At 39.3% G+C, this 20787-nt stretch overlaps 2 protein-coding genes across 5 annotated transcripts in view; one reads left to right on the forward strand and one right to left on the reverse strand.

Moving 5' to 3' along the window:
* Positions 1-5911, reverse strand: part of Washc5 (WASH complex subunit 5) — a 57243-nt gene extending 51332 nt beyond the window's left edge. The window contains exon 1 of the mRNA XM_076835906.2: positions 5746-5911. The gene's annotated coding sequence lies outside the window, so the exon portion shown is untranslated. The remainder of the gene's footprint in view (positions 1-5745) is intronic.
* Positions 5912-5968: 57 nt separating this feature from the next.
* The window catches only part of Nsmce2 (NSE2 SUMO ligase component of SMC5/6 complex), a 221129-nt gene continuing 206310 nt past the window's right edge, over positions 5969-20787 (forward strand). For all 4 annotated transcript variants that reach the window (XM_076836113.1, XM_076836114.1, XM_076836115.1 and 1 more), the window contains exons 1-2: positions 5969-6078; positions 13778-13948. In XM_076836113.1, coding sequence (XP_076692228.1) covers positions 13792-13948 — 157 coding nt within the window. In that variant the 5' untranslated portion in view covers positions 5969-6078; positions 13778-13791. The remainder of the gene's footprint in view (positions 6079-13777; positions 13949-20787) is intronic.

Consider the following 20787-nt stretch of genomic DNA (forward strand, 5'->3'; position numbering starts at 1 on the left):
TGGAGCTGAGGTTGTTACTGTGGTACTTGATTTTCCATAATGCTATGGGATATTGTTCCTGCCTTTGTGTAACAATGGCAATGCAGATACTTTCATACTGCTTATGCTGATTATGACATCTTCCCTACAGGAATTGTGCCACTTGTTTTACTTTCCAGAAAAGACAACAGTGCCTGAAAACTGATAGAAATAGGTGAGGAAGCAATTGTTAAAAATGCTTATATGTCAAGTATAGGAGGTCCTTGTTGAGGACTGTCCATATTGAGGAATGCTACAGAGAAATAAAATAAAGAAAAAGGTTTCATAAGAAGCAGTGGAAAAGGTTTTGATTGTGAATATATCTTGAAATGATACAATTAAAACTCAGGAGAGTTTTTGAATTTTAATATTTTTGTGATGCTGAAGATCAAACTTGTGAAGGTTTTTTTTAGAATATTTTTAATATTTATTTTTTAGTATTTGGCGGACACAACATCTTTGTTTGTATGTGGTGCTGAGGATCGAACCCGGGCCGCATGCATGCCAGGCGAACGCGCTACTGCTTGAGCCACATCTCCAGCCCCACTTGTGAAGGTTTTATGCTTCACAAAATTTAGGGCAGGGAGGCAGCTCAGTGGTAGAGCACTGTTTGCCATGAGCAAAGCCCTGGGTTGTTCAATCCCCAGCACCCACACAAAAACAAAAACCAACAGAATTTAGCACTACAATGACTATGCAATGATTGAATGGACAAGAATGATTCAAAGTGGATTGCACCAAACTGTGATTTTGACAGTATAATATCTTGTACTTCACAGCTGACTTTCAGAGCACGATCTTAATCTGTAAGTTCTATCCTCTCAGATATGGGACACTTAACAAAAACTTAAATCGAGCAACAAATACACCACTTATCATAGTTTTTGAAAGCAATGTGTTTTTAGAGTTCTATTCTTCTGAGAAAAGTAATAGGTGAACCATTAGAACATTTGAAAATACACACACACAAATATGCACTTCATATACATGTATACGAAAATAAATGAAGGATATATAAGTTCAAGATCATAATTTTCAATCTATTTTTCAACCAGTGTCCATTTTGTGGAAATACTTGTAGAACTGAAGACTTGGAACTTGATGGGTTAAAAATGGCAATTTTTGTGAACAGTTTTCAAGGTGCACTTCATTTCACCAATGACCACTTCTCCCAGTTCCTTTTCTAATCCTCATCTTCTGAGGCAACCTGTACTGAGGCAACCTTTGTTGCCCTTCTCCCATGTTAATTTAGCTAAGTCATCATCTGTCAACTTCCAGGAAGCCCTCAGCACTTTTCAGTTTCAGGAAAGTCTGCGTCTTTCCCAACATTTATCTTTCGCTTTGCCATGATATTGTGCTGTGTCAAAACAAACACCATATATAGGAAGATTGACCAAAATAAAAATTGAACTGCATAGAGATTTTTGGACTTTTTGAACTTTTGAGCTGCTTACTTTGTAAGTAGTCAGTTCATTAAAATGTTGTCAATGACAACTTCTACGTTCATATGTGATCATATGAATGATAAAATAGGTAAAATATGTAAAAAGAGGGGGAATCCTCTATATACAGAATCAGGACGTGGAAAGACTGTTGACAGTGCAGGACAGGGCTTCCTCTGCAGCCACAGCAAAAATGCTCCTTGGAGCTTCTCACATGAATTTCAAGTTCATTCCCATTGTGAGCTACCTACTGTGGTCATCTATGACCTGGAACTGGGTGTGTAATCCTTAGAGGTTTTCTTTTTCACTTTCACAAGTCTCTATGTTGGTTCAACATTTGGAAATGTCTTATCTTGCTGGAATGTTATGGCAACAACATTAACAGCATTTCCTATCAGCCTTCTTTTATTCTATGGAGGACAAAGGGGTCAGATTCTGACTTTTGTATCTCCCTTGAAACCAGCAGTAGACGTGTAGTCCAGTTTTAACCCAGGAGATTTAAGTCTATGGTGGGGAGTCTAGGAAATATTTTTTACCTCCTGTGACAAAGGGAAGGGGATGTGAAGAAAGATCTCTCTTTGCACTAGTTATTCTCCTGCTTCTTGCCATTGATGTGGTCTGATGACCATATGATTCCTGGAGCTGAAGTAGCTGAGACCAAGAGGTGACAAGTCTAAGGGGAAAAAGCTCAGAACCTGCAGACTGTGGTGTGGAAGGACAGAATCTTAGTTTTTGTTGATGTTGCTGAACTGCTAGTTAACTGTTAAATTACACATCTGTACATATCTGTAATCCTTATTCAATGTATTGCTTTGTGGTTTACCCACTGTTCATTGGGTTATCTGGTGAAAGCATTCTTAGTGATACAAATCATTCATTCAACAAATATTTACCCAGTAAAGACTATGGGCCAAGCACTGCTTCAGGATCTGAGGCTATACCAGTGAAAACAAAACTAAGTCCCTGTTATCATGATGCTAACATACTCATGGCAGTGGGAAAGAGAAAACAAATAACTGGATATCAGGCTGCGATAACAGATGTGAAGAAAGGCATGGTAACAGGACAGAGCAAGGGTTAGTTTATATGGAGAATTCGGGAAGGCCTCTCTGACAGGATGATATCTGAGCAGAGATCAGGAGGAGAGTAAGCAGTGAGGATGTCTGGGTATGATCCACAGCGGATCTAAGGTGGTCCCTGAAGACCTGCCTCCTGGTACTCATGTGCTAGGTAAGTCACCCTTGCATGTGGCCTGACATATTCACTCCTTCCTAAAGAACAGATGATAGCAGGGAAAGATACCATCTCTGACATTAGAAAAGAGTGAGTTCTCGTTTGAGTACCCTAATATTATTATTATCAATTTTTAAGATAGAGTCTCCCTATGTTGCCCAGGATGGTCTTGAACTTGTGGGCTCAAGGTATCATCCTGTCTTCATCTTTTGAGTAGCTGAGACAGGCATGTGTCACCATGTCTGGTGTGGGTATCCTCTCTAGCTTGCGAGTTCTGGGGAAGCAAGTGGTTGCAGCAAATGGTTGCAGCAAGTGAGAGCAAGTCAACAACCACATAAGCAAGCTTGAAAGCATATCCCCCCAACCCAAAGTGGAGCCTGCAGATAAGACTACAGACCATGCTCATAGATTGAGTGCAACCTCCCAAGAACCCTTGAGCAAAGGCACCCAGCTGGCTTAGCCATACTCTTAATTCCTGACCACAGAAGCTGTGAGTTCATAAATGTCCATTGTTCAAAGCCACTAGGTTATGAGGTATTTAGCTATGCAGCAAAAGGTAATGATGTGGTCCATAAGGACATTCCACACAGAAGTTAAAAGTAAGTGCAAAGGCCTCAGATCAGAAATGTGCTAGATGTGCTTAGGGAACACCAAGGTAGCTGATGTGGCTGGAGCAGAGTGAGCAAGAGACAGAAACAGAAATTAGTGGAGGTGGACCAGTTTGGGTCTGAAAGCAAGTATTGCTAAGAAGTCGAGAATGCTCTCTCATGAGGGTACCCATATAATACACATTAAGGCATAAATTATTAACAAATCCTTTTAGTTTTCTCTGTGATGCTTGCTTATTAAATCACAATGCTATTTAATAGGCTGAATTTCATATTATTTTCTGCACTGATATGGTCTAGCTTGGGAAATGAGAGAGGAAAAAGGTGAAAATAATGGACAATGGGTGAAACAGTTACCTTCTGAGTTTTTCCTCTGAAGAGCAAACTAACCCAGAAGGTCTTTGCAGGATGAATCTCTAGATTCATAAAGACAAGGCCAAGTTATGACTGCAACCAGATTTTAGATAGTAGAATAGGGCAGTGGGGACCCGGAGAAAACTGCCAACAAAGCAACATTACCCACCCTCTTCCCCAGCTCTCCCAACAGCCAGACAGATATACTCAGCACCTGCATGCTCAGTATGACACATTCAAGCTCAGATCTGGGATGATGACACAAGTCACGACTTTTGTGTGTCAATCTCTTATTTTAATCCTTATACCTTCAATCAAGAATCACACTGTAGATACCTTTAAAGATCACTATAAGGAGAGTATAAGAAAAGAATCAAATGTGTTTAGCAATTGAAAAACAAGTGTTACGATCTTTATTACCTAGACTGTCTTATCTAAAAATCTATTAATGTTTGTGCTAAATTTTTAATGCAAAAGCAGAATGTGGCTTACATTTAACATACTTTCAGTGAAATCAAACTCATTGTCATCTGCCTTCCCTCAAGTAGAACAATTGATTTCTATCTCTATAGTGTAAGCCTTTTTTTTTTTTTGTGAAAATTTTGAAGACTCGAGTTAAAACCAGATTAACTGAAAGAAGGAAATCACTCACATTATCACATGTAAGTTACCTTACTGTGTACTAGACGTCCTAACTTGAATTAATTACATTTTCCATGTAACAAAGAGAATTTCCACAACTTGCATGAATATTATTTGGCTAGGGTATTTGGTAAACAATTCTACCATTGGATGAAAAAATCGACCCTGAAGAAGAATGAAAAAAACCATCAGTAGATGCCTAATCACATTACAATGACCTATGAAGTGGGTAGAGGGATTTATAAGTCCTTAAAAAAATTACTCTAGAATGAGTTCTAAATAAACATCGTAGGAGAAGCTATATCAAATAATTCTTCAGAGGTTGTTTGGTGCAAGAGATGAAGCAAATGTACAAAAACCAGTCTTCTCAATACTAATATTCTATTGGCATGAAATGGAAACCGAGATCTGTCAATGTCCCTATTATTATTTTAGGGAGTTATAAAGTTGTCATAACTTCATTTCTAAGGATTTGGGATGGAACTAGGATTTCACTTGGGGACAGATACCATGCTTTCAGGAATGAAGCATGACATCATCACACACCAAATAAATACAGAACAAAACTTTCTTAAGCAATTAAATTGTCCTGAACAAAGCACCATTGATCCTACACAAAGGATAAAAAAATTCTAATTTTATCCTTTCACAGAATCTCAGTTCCATTAATAAGGAAGCACTCACTGGTCTCCACAAATCTATTATCATGAACAAAATATAATGGTCATTGGACAAGATAAATGTGAGAGGCAAATCTCTTCCAGAAAAGTTCTGTAATGAGCCTGATCATACTAGCCCGATTTATGATTACTAAGAAAGACTGGTGAAGGGTAACTAGGGTAGGTATACCTAGTTGTGGGCAGAGACAGTAAACAACGTCTCCCTCACCGCTGTCCCAGTCCTCTTCACTAACGTTGGAGGGAGCTCCATGTACGTTAAGATCAGGTTCCATTACTGGCTCTGTGCAATTTATTGAGTTATTTTTATTGGGCAACCATAAAGGAATCAGAGGCTGCGGAACATTTTGTTCGAAATGCAAAGGACTCTGGCACCACAATGTTACAAGTGAGGGAATTAGGGAGCAAGACAGGAGCAAAGACTTGCCCAAACTCACAGCGCATGAGAGAACTAGAATTCAAACTGGGTCTCGCAAAAGCACTCACTAATCACTTAGTTTTCTAGAGGAACAGCAACATCAGCACTGCATTGCCCCCGGAAACTTGCAAGGAACAGATGCGGGCCAAGCAGCCACGCTTCTGGCAGCTGGCGCTCCCAAAGCGCCAAAGGAGAGTGGAGCTGAAGCGCTGGACTGGCCTCTAAGCCCTCCTGCCCAGGTCCCCTTCCAGACCGTAAGGTATGCTAATACAGAACCCCCGCCGCAGCGCGGCCGGGCCGCCGGGGAGGGGACGCGGGACTTGAAAGGAGGGCGCGCGCCCCGCCCGACTCACCTGTCAGCGGCCCGCGCACCCACGCACGCGTAGGGCCGGCGATCGCGCGCGGGGTCCGCAGCCCGCTCCCACCCTCGCGCTCCGCAAGGGTTCCTGCCCCCGGCCCCAGATCTTGAGGTGGCGGGACCCCGGCTTCCGCCCCTGCCTCTCCAGGTCGTCACATGACCGAAGAGATGGACAGCAGGGCGGGGCGTCACGTGACCCCATCGCGGGCGACGACTGATGACGCAGGAGCCTGCTCTGGCCGTTGCCGCGACTGGCTTTGCGGAGAGGAGTTGGGGTCCAGGTGTGCGGACTCCGGGTGCAGCAGACCGAGTCGGGTGGCGCTGCCAGGTGAGGCAGGAGCGGCGGATGGTGGTGGCCAGCGCGGCGGGAGTTGTCGCCTAGCTCTGGGCGCGCCGCAGGGACCGGCCCGGGGTCGGCTATCCCGGGCTGCGGTCCTGGCCCGTGTCACCTCAACGGGGCTGCCGCCGCGTACCCAGGCTGGGAGAGGCCGTCCCTCCGTCCTTCCGCGCTGTGTGTGTCGGGGCGAGGGGGACAGACAGACTGACGGACGGACCAGAAATTATTCAGGTTTGAACCGGCTTTAAAAGCAGGGCCAGGAGCCATTGGTTCAAATAAAAGTTTCGGGGTCTCAGTTTCCTCTTCGCTTCTCGAGATTGGTGTGAGGATTAGCGGCAGTGAGAACCAGGCGCCAGGGCACAATTTGTGGTCCCTTGTAGGTGACCGAGAAATGGTGGCGTTTTTATTGTTTCCCTGACTTTCAACAAATCTTTATTGGTTACCTATTTTGTATGAGAAGCTGTTTAACAGCTCCCAGAATATGTCAGCATTTTAGTTTAGGGAACTCTGAGGGTGAAGGAACCACAGACATCTGAGCAAGTAGCTGCGAAGAGTTTTACGTGGAAGTGTGTGTGTACGTGAGTGTGCTAGGGACAGTGGTTACATGAGAGAGGGAACAAATGACTGCATGAATAAGAGAAGGCTTCCGGGAGAAAGATGTTTCTTGGCATGCTAAGAAAGACAGGCTACCAGGGACTTACAGGAGGCCAGCACGTTGTCTAGGAAGCGTTTACTCGGATCCTATGGTGGTGACATACAGTCAGGTGAGAAGAGGCAAGAGAAGCATTTTTATTTTCCCATTAATAATTGGCCTTACCGACAGGGCCAATTATTAATCATGTGATATAATCAAATATTATATGACTCCCTGTATATGAAGTACAGAAGGTAGTCAAGGTCAGAGTCAGAAAGTACAATGTGGTTTCTGCTTTTTCCAGGAGCTAGGAGCCCAGGAAATGGGAGTTGTTTAATAGTTGTAAAATTTTAGTTTTGTGAGATAGAAAGAGTTCTAGAGATTGGCTGTATAACAATGTGAATGTACTTAACACTGCTGACTGTACACTTAAAAATGGTTAAGATGGTAAAATTCTATGTTATGTGTAATTTAACATTTAATTTTTTTTCAGTTTAGCAGGGTCATAAAGCATATGCAACTAGGATGCAAAGAAAAATGTGTGCCTTAAAAGTAATGCAATGGATATTTTAAAAAGGGACAGATTATTCCAGGTTGGGGTGTGTAGCTGCATTAATGATGGAACATTTCAGATGGGCTTGTGACAGAAGTTGAGTTTCTGATTCTTCCCTTAAGAACTGACAGCTTGATAAGAGCACAGGGGTAGGGTGCAGGAAAGGGATTCCAGAGGCCAGATGATATTGGCACTCCATTACAAGGGACTGGGACAATCCAAGGAAGAATAATAGGAACAGTGCTGGCGAGGCAGCGTTGTTGAGAGGAAAATATAAGTATTCACGTAACTAAAGGAAGAGAGCTGAGTTATTATGAATGGCAAATCAAAGAATATGAAGAATATTCCAGGCCTCCCTATGTTGCTGAGGCTGGCTTTGAAAACTTGTTATCTTTCTGTCTCAGCCTCCCAAGCCACTAGGATTACAGGTGTGTGCCATCTCACCTTGTGGGTCTCGTCTTGTAAAGTCACTCACTAGCCCATCATCCAACAAACAGGAGAGTGTGTGTATGGAGAAAGTGTGGAAAAAGATTTTTATGGACTGGGCCTGGAAACAGCTCATATTTCATTGCCTTGAGTACAATCATAGGCCACACCTAAGTGCAAGGAAAACTGTGAAGTGCAGTGGTTCAATAGCTGTTTGACTAGGTTGAAGAAGAAATGGCTTTGGTGGGCACCAGCTGATATCTGTCACAAGTGTCCTGTCTTTAGTCTACCTTGTGAAATAGTCTTATGAAACAGTCCTAGAAAGTTTGCTGTTGCATTTATTGTAGGGATATTACTGAGAATTTTTTAAACGTAACTCTTTTTATCTCATAATAATTTGTACTGCCTTAGTTGCTCTGGAAAGCTTTATTTTTCCTATGTTCCTGGTGTACTTTCTTCTTCGTGGGAAAAGTAACCTTCTCTTTTGTTTTGATTGTCAGGAAGTTCACAGCTAAATTTGTATTACAAATGTAATGCCCTGTAGAATCCTAGAGCCTGCATGGCTGCATTCTCTCTCATATACTTGGTTTTCCCTTTAATTTCTGAGTTTTGACTCTGATTTTAAAGATTTTGTATTTTTACATGTTTTTGAATACATTTTTATTTATATTATATAAAATAATCCAACTTGTTTGGGGAAATAAAGTGGGATTCTAAATAAGCACCCTCTTTCACCAAATGCATGTGTTTAAAAATCACCTTTGGGTTTTAATTTATATTCATATTTTCTCTCTTTTGGTGTGAATTTTAAAACCTCTTTTTTTAAATTTGTTTATTTTTATGTGGTGCTGAGGATCCAACCCAGTGCCTCACAGGTGCAAGGCAAGTGCTCTGCTGCTGAGCTACAGCCCCAGCCCGAGAACCCTTTTTGATACCCAGATTTTAACATCTATAGCATTTTACCATGTTTGCTTCTGGTCTTGATTTTTAAGGTAAAGTTTTTAAAATACATAAAGGTAAAAGTGTATTTGATGACACTCAGGCTCAAGTGGATTATTCTTTATCCTTCCCTGACGACCCCCTACACTATCCTGCCAAGGAATGAAATCCAGTTTTCTTTCCTTCCCTTTGTCCCTGTATGCCAGGTAAAGGGGGCTCACCCCACTTTCCTACCTCATGACCACTTTTCATTATAATTTTTTCTTCATGTCAGATGCTCTCTCTGGATAACTTAGACTTTCCTCAATCCTAATCTAGCTTAACTGCCTTCTTATCGTTGAAGACCATGTCTTCCCTGAGTTATGCTTGTGGTCATTTCTTTTTTGAACCTCTTAGTGTACAGGGTTTTGAAATCTCTTTCTCTTTTGAATTCATAGTACTTGATTTATTTTTCTAATATGCATGTGTTCTCTTTCAAGCTTGTGTTGAAGGGTTGTTGCAGAAATGGATTGGATTTTCTCGGAATATTGAGTATTTATGGTTACATGGAATATATGTTTTGGTCTTGGAAAAAGGCTTTGGATTTGTGGAAGGCTTTGGATACTCTGCTCATAATGCCTAATTTTATTATATAGGCAACATGGAGTTAAGACCGACCTTCCTTCTTTTTATTTTCTGTTTTCATTATTGGCATCCCTGTCTCTCTTGTCAGCAAGTGCAAATACCCTAAGGTGAAAACATGCCTAGGTTATTGAAGTCACGCTTTGAAAACCACTGCTCTACAGCACCTGATCATGTGCTGTAGAGCAGTGGTTTTCAAAGCGTGACTCCTGGATCAGCAGCATCTGCATTACTGGAAGTTTGTTGGAAGTTCAGGTTCTTTGGTCTAATACCCACTGAATTAGAAATTGCAAGGTTGAGGCCCAGCAATCAGGGTTTCAGCAGCCCTATCAGGTGATGTGCTATCACTGAAGCCTAGGTATAACACAACAAGAATTACATAGAATGTCTTCAAACACAGGTTGTTAGGGCCTGAGAATCTGCATTTCTAACAAGTTCAGAGGTGATACTAATGCTACTTGGTTATGGACTATTTGGGGAGCCACTGTTGGTATGAAGCCCTTTGGGTATCATTTGATATGAATCAGGAAGTGGGGAGAGGGTTTTGAAAAGGGGAGCCACTTGATTTTATGTACATTTTCAAATTTTCTTTCAGGGTACTGTTTTGAGAATATAGTGAAAAAGATAAGGTTGGGATCTGGGAGACCAGGTTGGAGGTTGTTATGGTTTGGATCCTTAATGTCCCTGGGAAAGCTCCTATGTTAATGCAAGAATGTTCACAGGGGAAATGATGATCAGATTCCAAGAGTTATAACTGCATTAGTGAAAGTACCACTATGCTGGATGGGTATGGCTGGAGGAAGTGGGTCACTGGGGGGCATACTTTTGGGCATTAGATCTTGTCTGCAGCTCCTTGTACTGTCTTTCTCTGCTTCCTGGCTGCCAGGCTCTGAGCAACTTTCCTCTGCCACACCATTTCTCCATGATGTTCTGCCTTGCCTCAGGCCTGGAACAATGGATTTGGCTGACCATGTACTGAACCTCTGAAATCATAGCCCCCCAAATAAACTTTTCCTTGTCTAAATTGTTATTGTCAGATATTTTGATTACACCAAAAAAAGCTGACAAACACAAAGATAGCGTTTTGAATCAGGTAGTAACAGTAGAATTGGTGAGAATGGTTGGATTCTGACAAAAGTTTTGATGGGTTTGATTTTGATGAGAGAGGATTAAATATGATCAAGGTTTTTGATTTAATAAGTGGAAGGATGGAGTTGGTATTTAGTAAGATGGAACCTGCTACAAAAGGAAAAGGTTTGAGAGCGGGTAGGGAAGTGGGAAGGGAGGTGTTGGGTGTTCAGTGTTCTTGTTGATAGTACTTACATGGAATGGGACTGGCTGGGAGCCCTGGGTGGGTGGGAGAGGATGGAGAAGAGAGGTGACCAGGGCACTAAGCCTGAGCCTGCCAGCATTAGGATTTGCCAGCATTGAGATTTGGGAGGGAGAGGTGCACTGTTTTTAGGTGTTGGGGGTACACGTCATGTTTCACTCCTTTATTCTTTCACCATAACTTTACTGAATGGCTATGTGTGCCACTCCATTTTAGGTGCTTGACATAAAGCAGTGAACACAACAAAGTCTTTGTCCCTAAGGAACTTGTAGTCTAATTGGGAAGTAGATACAATAAACATGATAAACAAAACAATGTTGTTTGGTTGTATCTCTTGTGAAGAAAGATAAAACAGGAGAAGGAGAAGAGGGAATGACCTGAAATCTGATGGGCATGGGGAGCACTTGCTATTTTGCATAGGGCATCCAAGGTAGGCATTTGAAGGGAGACCTTAGGGAAGTGAGAAAGGTGGCAATGTAGATATTTAGGGGATAGGTATCCTGGCAGAGGAAACAGAGAAGCATGGCCCTGAGGCAGGGTTGTACTTGATTTTTATATAGATGGAAAAAAATAAGAGACCAAATTCTGAATGCTGAGGCCCTCCATCATATGGCACTCAGGCAGATGCCGAGGAACAGCAGAGAATGAGAACCATCTATGGATAGAAGAGCAACCGGGCAGGGGAGGCAGGTCAGAAAGTGTACCAGGAAGGAGGAATGATGAACTGTGCCAGATGCTATTGATTGATAGGTCAAAGGAGATAGGGACTGTAGTAGTGACCTTTGTAAGAGCAGTTGCATCTGAGTGGTTGGGGTGGAAGGCTGGCAGGAGTGGGTCCAAGAAAGAATGAGAGGAAAGAGTTTGGAAACAGAAAAATCTGTGAAAGAGTTTTGCTGTAATAGTGAGCAGAGGAAATGGGGGTGGTGACCATGGGTGAAGGTAAAGGGAAAGTGGGAGGATGTTTTCTTTAAGGTGGGAGAAATAACGGTTCCTTTGTTTGCTGTAGGGAATTATGAGAGCAGGGAGAATTACTGGGACAGTGTGTAGAGAAGGGAAGGATCTAGTGGATAAGTGATGGGGGGTTGGCTTGCCAAGGAGCAGGCACAGATTACTCCTGTTATCAAAAAGGAAGGCAGAGGAAGGAAGAGGCAAGCAGTGGGAACTTATAAAACATCTCTTCTGTTTGTGTTTCCTCAGTGAAATAGGAAATGAGATTTTTAGTTTGTGGTGAAGATGGAGGAGGAAGAGTTGGAAATTTGTAAAGAGTCTAAAAGGGCATTATTTTTCTGTAATTAGGAAAATTCAAATAGTTGTAGAGAGTTATATATTCTTTGCAAATGTCTTTGCTCTTTATTCCTATATTCCTTTCTTCTGCTTGAATGGTTTTCTCTCCATCCATTAAATTTCTTTCTTTATCCTGGTAAGATCAGTTAGCCTTGGTGTCTTTGATCACTTAAGGCAAAGTTAAGCATTACTAGTGCCTCCACTTTTCAGTAACTCCCACACTGCTCCCCCCCACCTCTCCCCTCCTCTTTTGTGTCGGCCTCCCTCCCTCTGCCGCCCTCCCTCCCTCTACTGCTCAACTGTGAGCTCTGCTGATGAGAGGCTGAGTATTTCTAGGGTCTAGAATAGTGCATGGCATATGGTAGGTTTTCACTGAAGGAAAAGAAACAAAATAGTGCTTGAAAATGAGTCTTAAGAGCACTCATCTTGAAAACTGTGACATTCCCATGCTAGAAGTGCCATACACTTAAGGAGGTACTTATAATAAATATTTGTTGACTGAATTCTTCGAATTATCAGTGAGTTGTAGTTGTGGATGATTGCACTAAACTAAAACCTCAGAAATAAAAATCAGTATCTTATGTGTCACTATACCCTTTGTTTTTAATGAGTCTAAAGATAGACATGGTAAGGTCCTATTTGAGTGAGTGGACCTAATTCAGGAGGAAATAATTGAGAAACTACAGTAGTAGTACAAATGCGCGGTAAAAATGGTTGTCATGGAGAGGAGGAAATGCCAGAGATAGTGCATAGCTGTCTACTAAGAAAGAAGGGCAGGTTCCCATGCTTTTTGACTGTGTACTAGATGCTAGTCCATGTCATGATTACTCCTTCCCATTCCTTTTCTGGGGCATTCAGTTTGCTTGTGGTCACACAGTAATAAAATTGTAGAGTCTGAATTCATGATTCCAGGAAAATGTCTTTCTGTTACCATACAGCCTTAGGAACAACCAGCCTCCCAGCCTAGTAAGCCTCTGTGGGTTTTACTTTTCTGATTGGTTTCAGTGGATTGAATTTCAGATGATTTCTGAATTAAGCAAACATGTCTTTCTGTAGGCACTTTACATAAAGAAGTCCAAAGCTTAAAGGTTGGGTGGTTGAAAGTAGAGTTCTAGGGAGTTTAATATGAAGATAATAACTGAATCTGCTAAAATGGATGAATTAACAGAAGATGAGAAGTCTGCACAGAAATTTTGCTTTTATTGAATCTTGGGGTCTCCCAAGTTTATAGATGTGCTAGAACTTGGAGAAGCTGTCAGGTAATTTTTACAGTTTTCAGAATTCAAAGTGCAAATATATCTGATAAGTTAAAAATTACAGATTTTTGCCAGGTGTGGTGGCGAATGCCTATAATCCCAGCTGCTCTGGAGGCTAAGGCAGGAGGATAGTGAGTTAAAAGTCAGCCTCAGCAATGACGAGGCAACTCAGTGAGACCCTGTCTCTAAATAAAATACAAAATAGGGCTGGGGATGTGGTAGAGTGGTTGAATGGCCCTGAGTTCAATCCCTGGTATCTCCCCCCCCCCCAAATTATAGATTTTCAAAATCCTGCCTTATTAGGCTTTTATTATTATTGTTTTTTTGTTTTAGAAAAATGCATCATGGATAACCTGTTTTATGTTTTAGGCTGTTACTGAATTCTTCAGAGAATCAAAGAATCTTTTGGAAGAGGGTATTCTACCTGCTGTATTTATTTATTTATTTATGTATGTATTGTGTGCATCGGTATTTGGTGGCCCAGATGATGGCACGATGCTCTCGTGTCCTCTCAGGGGACACTGAATGGAGATAACAGTATGGCACCTGGATATTGGATGTAGTCATATGATTATTTACCACTTTCCTATTTTCATATATGGTTATTTTTCTAACATACAACTCTTGTTACTGTGTTTAAAATTTAGGTAATAATTCCAAGATGCCAGGACGTTCCAGTTCAAGTTCAGGTTCAACTGGTTTCATATCCTTCAGTGGTGTAGAGTCTGCTCTCTCTTCCTTAAAAACCTTCCAATCCTGTATCAGCTCTGGAATGGACACAGTGTCTAGTGTAGCTTTGGATCTTGTGGAAACTCAGAGTAAGTAAAACTTAAAGCTCATTTCTTTTTTTTTCGGGTGCTGAGAATTGGTCCCAGTGCCTTGTATGTGCTAAGCAAGTGCTCTGCAAATGAGCTAAATCCCTAACCCCTAAAGCTTGTTTTTTTATATCTACTTTGAGGTAACATTGTGTGGTAGCATTACTCTAAGGATGTCTTTTGAATATTCTTGGGACAGTCATTTAGTCCCTCTGTACATCTGTTTTTATACCTTGTTCTGTACATCACATGCCAGTGTACTGAGGGTGAACTAGACTGATTCATTCCTGTGTATTCACGTGGTTGTGTTTCATTAGAGACTACACTAGAAATAGATCATCAAAGACATGAAAGCTTCTGATCTCAGGGGACATGCAGTTCCCAAAGATTGTGACATTCATGAACTCTAAGGTCTGTAAATGGGTTGTGTTACTGTTCTTTTCCAGATTGTCCATTCTTGATTATCCAACAGATGGACTAAGGTAATTCTAGGGATACCAGCGAAGGAAGCTCTCTACAAAATGAGAGAAGTTCAGCTTTGATGAACTTTACCCTCATTTTTTTTTTCAATTAGAAAATCTAGAAATACATTGCCTACTTTCTTTGGATTAGAGTTGTTTATTTTATATGACATATGGAGGGGAGCAACATAATCTTTTTGTTCTTAATGACATTCACTGGTTTTGAGCAATTGGTGATGTGCCTTGGTGTGATTGCCTTTGTTTATCTTGTCTGATGTTCTTTGAGTTTTGTGCATCTGTGGACTTAATCATTTACACCAAATTTTGGGAACCTTTCTGCTACTGTTTCTTCAAGGATTTTTCCTGTCTCTCCCATTATTCCTAGGATTCCAGTAATGTATGTGTTAGGCTATTTGATATTGTCTTATAAATCAGTGGGGCTTAGTTTGTTTATTTTTTTCAATCCTTTTCCTCTGTGGTTTCAATTTGAATAGTTTGTTTTCTTTTTGTGGTTTGGTGCTGGGGATTGAATCCAGGGCCTTTTGCATGCCAGGCAAAAACTATACCACTGGACTATATCCTGGTCCCTCAATTTGATTAGTTTCTATTACTATCTTCAGGTTCATTCCTCTTCTGCAGTGTCTAATCTGTTAATTCTATCCAGTGGATTTTTAATTTCAGATTTCTTTCAGTTGTTGAAGACATAATAAAGAATTAAATGGAAACTCTTTTCCCTTTCTCTTTCTGTCATGCTTATGTTTTCTTCTGCATTCTTGAATACATGAAGTCTGTTTATAATACTGTTTTAGCATTTTTGCCAGCTAATTCTGTCTATAGCTGCCTCATCCTAAGGACATTGTGAGTATTTATGTTAAAGACTATGAATTTTTTTTTTAAAATAAAAATGAATACTGTTTTTACTGGCTTTAAAAGCAGGACTATAAACTGTTCATTCAAATAAACTCTCCAGGTTTCAGTTGTTTTCCCATTTTCAGTAATTACAGTATCATTTTGCTGTTGTCCCACTGTCTGTAAGCAGTTGTTTATGGCAGTGGACTAGTCCCATGCTCATGGCTAGCAGCAGAAGTCACCATTTGTTTGATGTGTGGCCGTTAAAAGTTTTAATTCTGCCTCGCCTGATTTGGTGGTAATGGATATTTGGCTTTGGTAGGTAGGCCTGGATAAAAGTGATCTTAAGCCATAAGAAAGAAGAACTAGGGCACATACTCCTTGGGAATTGTATTAGTTTCTTTTCAGAATTTACATTGAAAATGTGTAGGTGTTTTAGCAACAGTTTTGTATTTGTTTTATTTGATTTCAAATAAGAAGTATATTTTGATATAAAGCACAATATACTTTGTATAATTTTTAAAAATATTTTTCTTTTTACTTGTAGACGAACACAATATCTTTATTTATTTATTTTTATGTGGTGCTGAGGATCGAACCCAGTGCTTCACACATGAGAGGCAGGCACTCTACCATTGAGCTACAGCTACAGCTCTACTTTGTATAATTTAAAAATAAAAATGAGCACAATTTTTCCAAAAAGTTTGTATTTTCAAGCAGGCCTCTGCAGTTACTCTATAAAGAACTGCATAGCAAATATTTTCAAAGAGTTGTGAGCCATGTAGTCTCATAAACTTCTGCAATTCTGCTGTTGTAGTGCCAGAGCCACCATGCATAGTATGTAAATGAGTGGAAATGGCTGTAGTCCAATAAAACTTTATTTATAAAAACAGCCAGTAGGCCAGATTTGGTTCACAGGCCATAGTTTGCCAACCCCTCCTTTAGAGCCATAGTTATTAAATATGTATTTAAAAAATGGGGTACTTTTTGGGCTGTGGTTGTGGCTTAATGGCAAAGTGCATGCTTTGCACATGTGGGGCCCTGGGTTTGATCCCCACCACCACATAAAAATAAACAAAGATATTGTGTCCATGTATGAGTAAAAAACAAATTCTTTTTAAAAATGGATTATTTATTTTGATTATTTGGATCAGTGTCGTAGCAAATACATGGTTTTTCATTTACCAAGAGCATAGGATACTTGTGAACTCAGTATACATATGCATACATAACAGAGGCATACAAAAATACACATATACACATTTTATTTAATACCATCAGTCAGAATAGTAAGGTGGTCAGTGAATATGTATCCAATGACTGTTCTTTGTATAATTGAGTTCTAGGTCTTAAGAGGACACTATTATTAAATAGTTCTCCCTTCACAGAGCTCTCTATCGTAATGGGACATAATAAAATGAAGAACAATGGGAAAACTGAAAAGATGTTACAAGTCTACAAATAATTAATGTCACCACTGATCTCATCAAAAAGTCATAAATTCTCATATTTATAAGTGTGAACACAAATTCTTCAAAATTTAATTTTTTCTTTAAAAATCTCATTGGCAACAAATATTGTTAGTTGTCTCTGAAGTTAACAGGCTCACTTTATTCATTTTCAAGAAAATGTCTGCCAGATACCCAAGTGTCAGTTTCCAAGCTTTCCTCCTGAGATAGCCATCTTTCTTTGATATGCAGCAAAAATGTTTTATACACACTTCCTATTTTATCACAGAAATATTTTCTTTATGCTTATGGTTGAGATTTAATAAACTTAATAAGTTGTACTAGTACATTAAGGACATTCTTAAGTGAAATTGGCATCTGTTTTACCACCAGTGAGTGCATGGTGGGGAATACAGTGACTTATACTAGTACAATTTGGTTTATGCTGAGGCTCCAGCAGTTTTTCTCACAAAACTGCTTTTGTGCCATTGGTATAAATGTCCATTATGGCAAAACAAAATGGAACAAAGAAAAATAAGCAAATGATATCTTAACATTATTATGAAGATAGTTTTGACCTATGGACTCCCTGAAAGGTCCCAGGGATCATACTCTGAGAACTATTGGCTTATGAAACCAAGTTTCAGTGCTTAAAAGCAGGAGGTAGATGACAGAAATTCTCTGCAGAGAGCAAGCCTAGGGCACTCCTCACTGGGATGTTTCAGCAAGAGCTTGTTAGGAGAGCAGTGTGTTAAAGAATCTTGGTTTAATATCATTAAATATTATAAAGCATAATTTATCATTTAAAAAATTTACTCACAAACTGAAGAAAATGTCCTTATGTTCCCAAATGATTTGTTGGTGTGCTTTTCTTCTTCACAAGAATTTCTAAGTGTACATAACAATTCCCAAGAAGGCATATCATAGCCAATTTTAAATTAAATGAGTTTTTAATGGCCAAATTACATTAAAAAACTACAAAAACTCAAATTTTTATAGCAAAAAATTAATATTTGACATGACACATTGTCCCATTGTCTTTTTTAATTGACAACATTAAAAATTGTACATACTTTTGGGGTACCATATGTACATAAATGTGAGTGCATTGTATAATGTTCTAGTCATGGTAAACATACATATTTCTTTAGACATTTGTCATTTCTTTGTAGTATAAACATTCAAAATTCTTCTTTCTAGCCTTTTTTGAAAAAAAAATATTATCTATATATTATAGATGACTAAATATTACATAATAATCATTCTCCTGTGTAGTAGAGAACCAAAACCATTCCCCCTGTCAAACTGTGACCTTAGTGCCTGCCAGCTAGCCTTACTTCATCCCACTGTCCCCTCTGCTATACCATGCAGCCATTCACAGCCCTGGTGATGTAGCGAATTGATTAGGAGGGAAAAAATATGCACATTTATGTATATATATACTGTTCTTCCATGTATTGAAAATTTGTATTCATCACCTTTTAGATCTTTTTCCTTTGTTCTCACTTTAGTACCCACCCAGCCAAGAAGCACAGTTTTCATTTTATGATGGTTACTTATTAGAGAGTTAGTGCTGGTAGGAAGGAGCATCAGAGTGAAATGTGAGGCAAGCCTGGACATCTGTGTCCTCAAGCAGGGCTAACCTCTCACATTTGCAGAGGTTAAACATTTAGTTGAGAGAATAGTTGGGATGCATCACCTTATTTTAGGAAAAGGGAGTACTCATTTTACTTTTACATTAAAAAAGTCTTGAAAATTACTTACTTAATTACTTACTTGATATGCCAGCACAAGCCATCTGATATTTTCAAGACTTTTCTCTTAGGAAGATTCACAATGTGAATTTTCACTATGTTGTAGTACATTTCTCCATCTAGAGAACCATTTCCTTTTATTAGATTCTTGTTAAATCCCTTTGACCTTTGCCCTGTGCTTTATTTCATAATTACACTATTGGATAGAAGCAGTAATTAGAAGTAGGTGGTTCTAATGGTGGTGGTGGCCACAAAGGCAATGTAAGTAACAATAACTAGAAGAATTCAGTTTTTGTGTTTCTTAAATCAATTTTATAACTGAAGACAATTTTAAAAGCAAAATATTATTAAACCATTAGATGAAAAAAATTCAAATGGATTGGGAGTACAGTGTTGACTATAAAGTTAACAATTATCGTTCAAGTTAAGGAGTTATTTATATGATCAAAGTTAGCATTAGGGTTATTTATATTCTCGAAAGGTGCAATGTTGTGAATTGGCTGATTCTAATATTGCAGAAATTCAGGTTATAGACTCTGAAGTGCCCCTGTGTTTGCTGTGGGTCACTGTGTACCTGTTTCTCTCTGCTAGAGAAGCTGTGGGGCCAACCTAGGTGCCCCTCAACAGATGAATGAGGAAGGAGGAAATTGCAATAGCAAATGTAGCACGCATGAAACAATGGAGTATTACTCAGTAATGAAAAAGAATGACTTTATGGCATTTGTTGGTAAATGGATGAAATTGGAGACTATCATGTTAAGTCCCCCAAAGTCAAAATCGAATGTTTTCTCTGATATACAGAGGCTAATCCAAAATAAGGGGGGGTGGATAAAAAAAAGAGAAGAAAAGGCATAAAAATGATTTAAACTAAAATGAGAATTATTATACTCTCTCTAGTGCTTTAAGTATAAAGGTAGTTTCTATATGAGGATGTGCAGGGAAAGGAACCTTTGAACTGTACTGTTAGTGGAACTATAAATTAATACAGTCATTACAGAAAGTAGTATGGACATTCTTTAAAAAGTTGAAAACAGAACTTTCCCATGTGATCCAGCAGTCCTACTCCTGGGTATATATCCAGAGGAAATGGAATCAATATATCGAAGGAATATCCACATTCTCATGTTCATTATAGCATTATTCACAATAGCCAAGATATGGAATCAACCTAAGTTTCCACCAATGGATGAATGGCTAAAGAAAATGTGGTACACACCCCCACCACCCCCATACACAGTAGACTAGTTTAACCTTTTATAAAAAGGAAATCCTATTATTTGTAACAACATGGATGAACCTAGAGAATGTCACATTAAGTGAAATAAGCCAGGCACAGGACAAATGTCACATGATCTCCCTTATGTGTGGAATCTTAAAAAGCCAAAAAACCAAAAACTCAAAATTAGAGAGTAGAATAGTGGTTACAAGGGGCTGGGATAAGGAGAATGGGGGATGGTAGAAATATTGGTCAAAGGATAGAAAACTTCAGTTAGACTGGTGAAGTAAGCTTAAGAGATCTGTTGTACATGGTGACTATAGTTAATAATGTATCATATACTTGAAAATTGCTAAAAGAGTAAGTATTAAGTGTTATCACAAATAACTATAAGTATTTGAGGTAATAGGTATTTTCATTAGCTTGATTTAGCCATTCCACAATGTAAATCTATTTCAAAACATCATGTTGTACACCATAAGTGTGTGTGTGTGTGTGTGTGTGTGTGTGTGTATGCATATATATATTCTGTTAATAATGGAAATACATTAAGCCAGGCATGGTTATGCATGCCTGTAATCCCAGCAACTTGGGAGGCCGAGGCAGGAGTTTGAGGCCAGCCTGGTCAACTTAGTTTACACACTTTAAAAAAAGAATTAAAAAGTGAATATTGATATATTAACAATATGTGGGGATAATTCCTAAAGAATATTAAAAGTTTAGCTCTAAAAAAACTCAGTTCTTTCTTGCCAATATCTTCATGTTTCCCAGGATAATGTTTGTTTTTCATTGTTGTAGCATCTTTGTAGATTTTGTAGTTGATTGGGTAAAAAGAGCTTCTGAAGAGAAATTTTTGGAGGAGGAAATTGAAGTGTGTTAATAAAAAGAATCACAAGGAAAATTTTTGCATGAGTTGGGGTGGGACCTCAGCATAATAAAGTGTAAACCAACCTTTTAATATCAGTTTAGGCCTGCAAAAAGATCTGTGAGAGTAAAATTCATATTATTTTTCCTCATCACCCCTTCTTTCTCATCAGCATTTCTCCATGTTCATGTTGATAATCTGTTAATATTACTTTAGTGGGGAAAGGAACCTTAGTGGTTAGAAAATCAG

This window comes from Callospermophilus lateralis, chromosome 16 (genome assembly GCF_048772815.1).
Source record: "Callospermophilus lateralis isolate mCalLat2 chromosome 16, mCalLat2.hap1, whole genome shotgun sequence".
NCBI classification, from domain to species: domain Eukaryota; kingdom Metazoa; phylum Chordata; class Mammalia; order Rodentia; family Sciuridae; genus Callospermophilus; species Callospermophilus lateralis.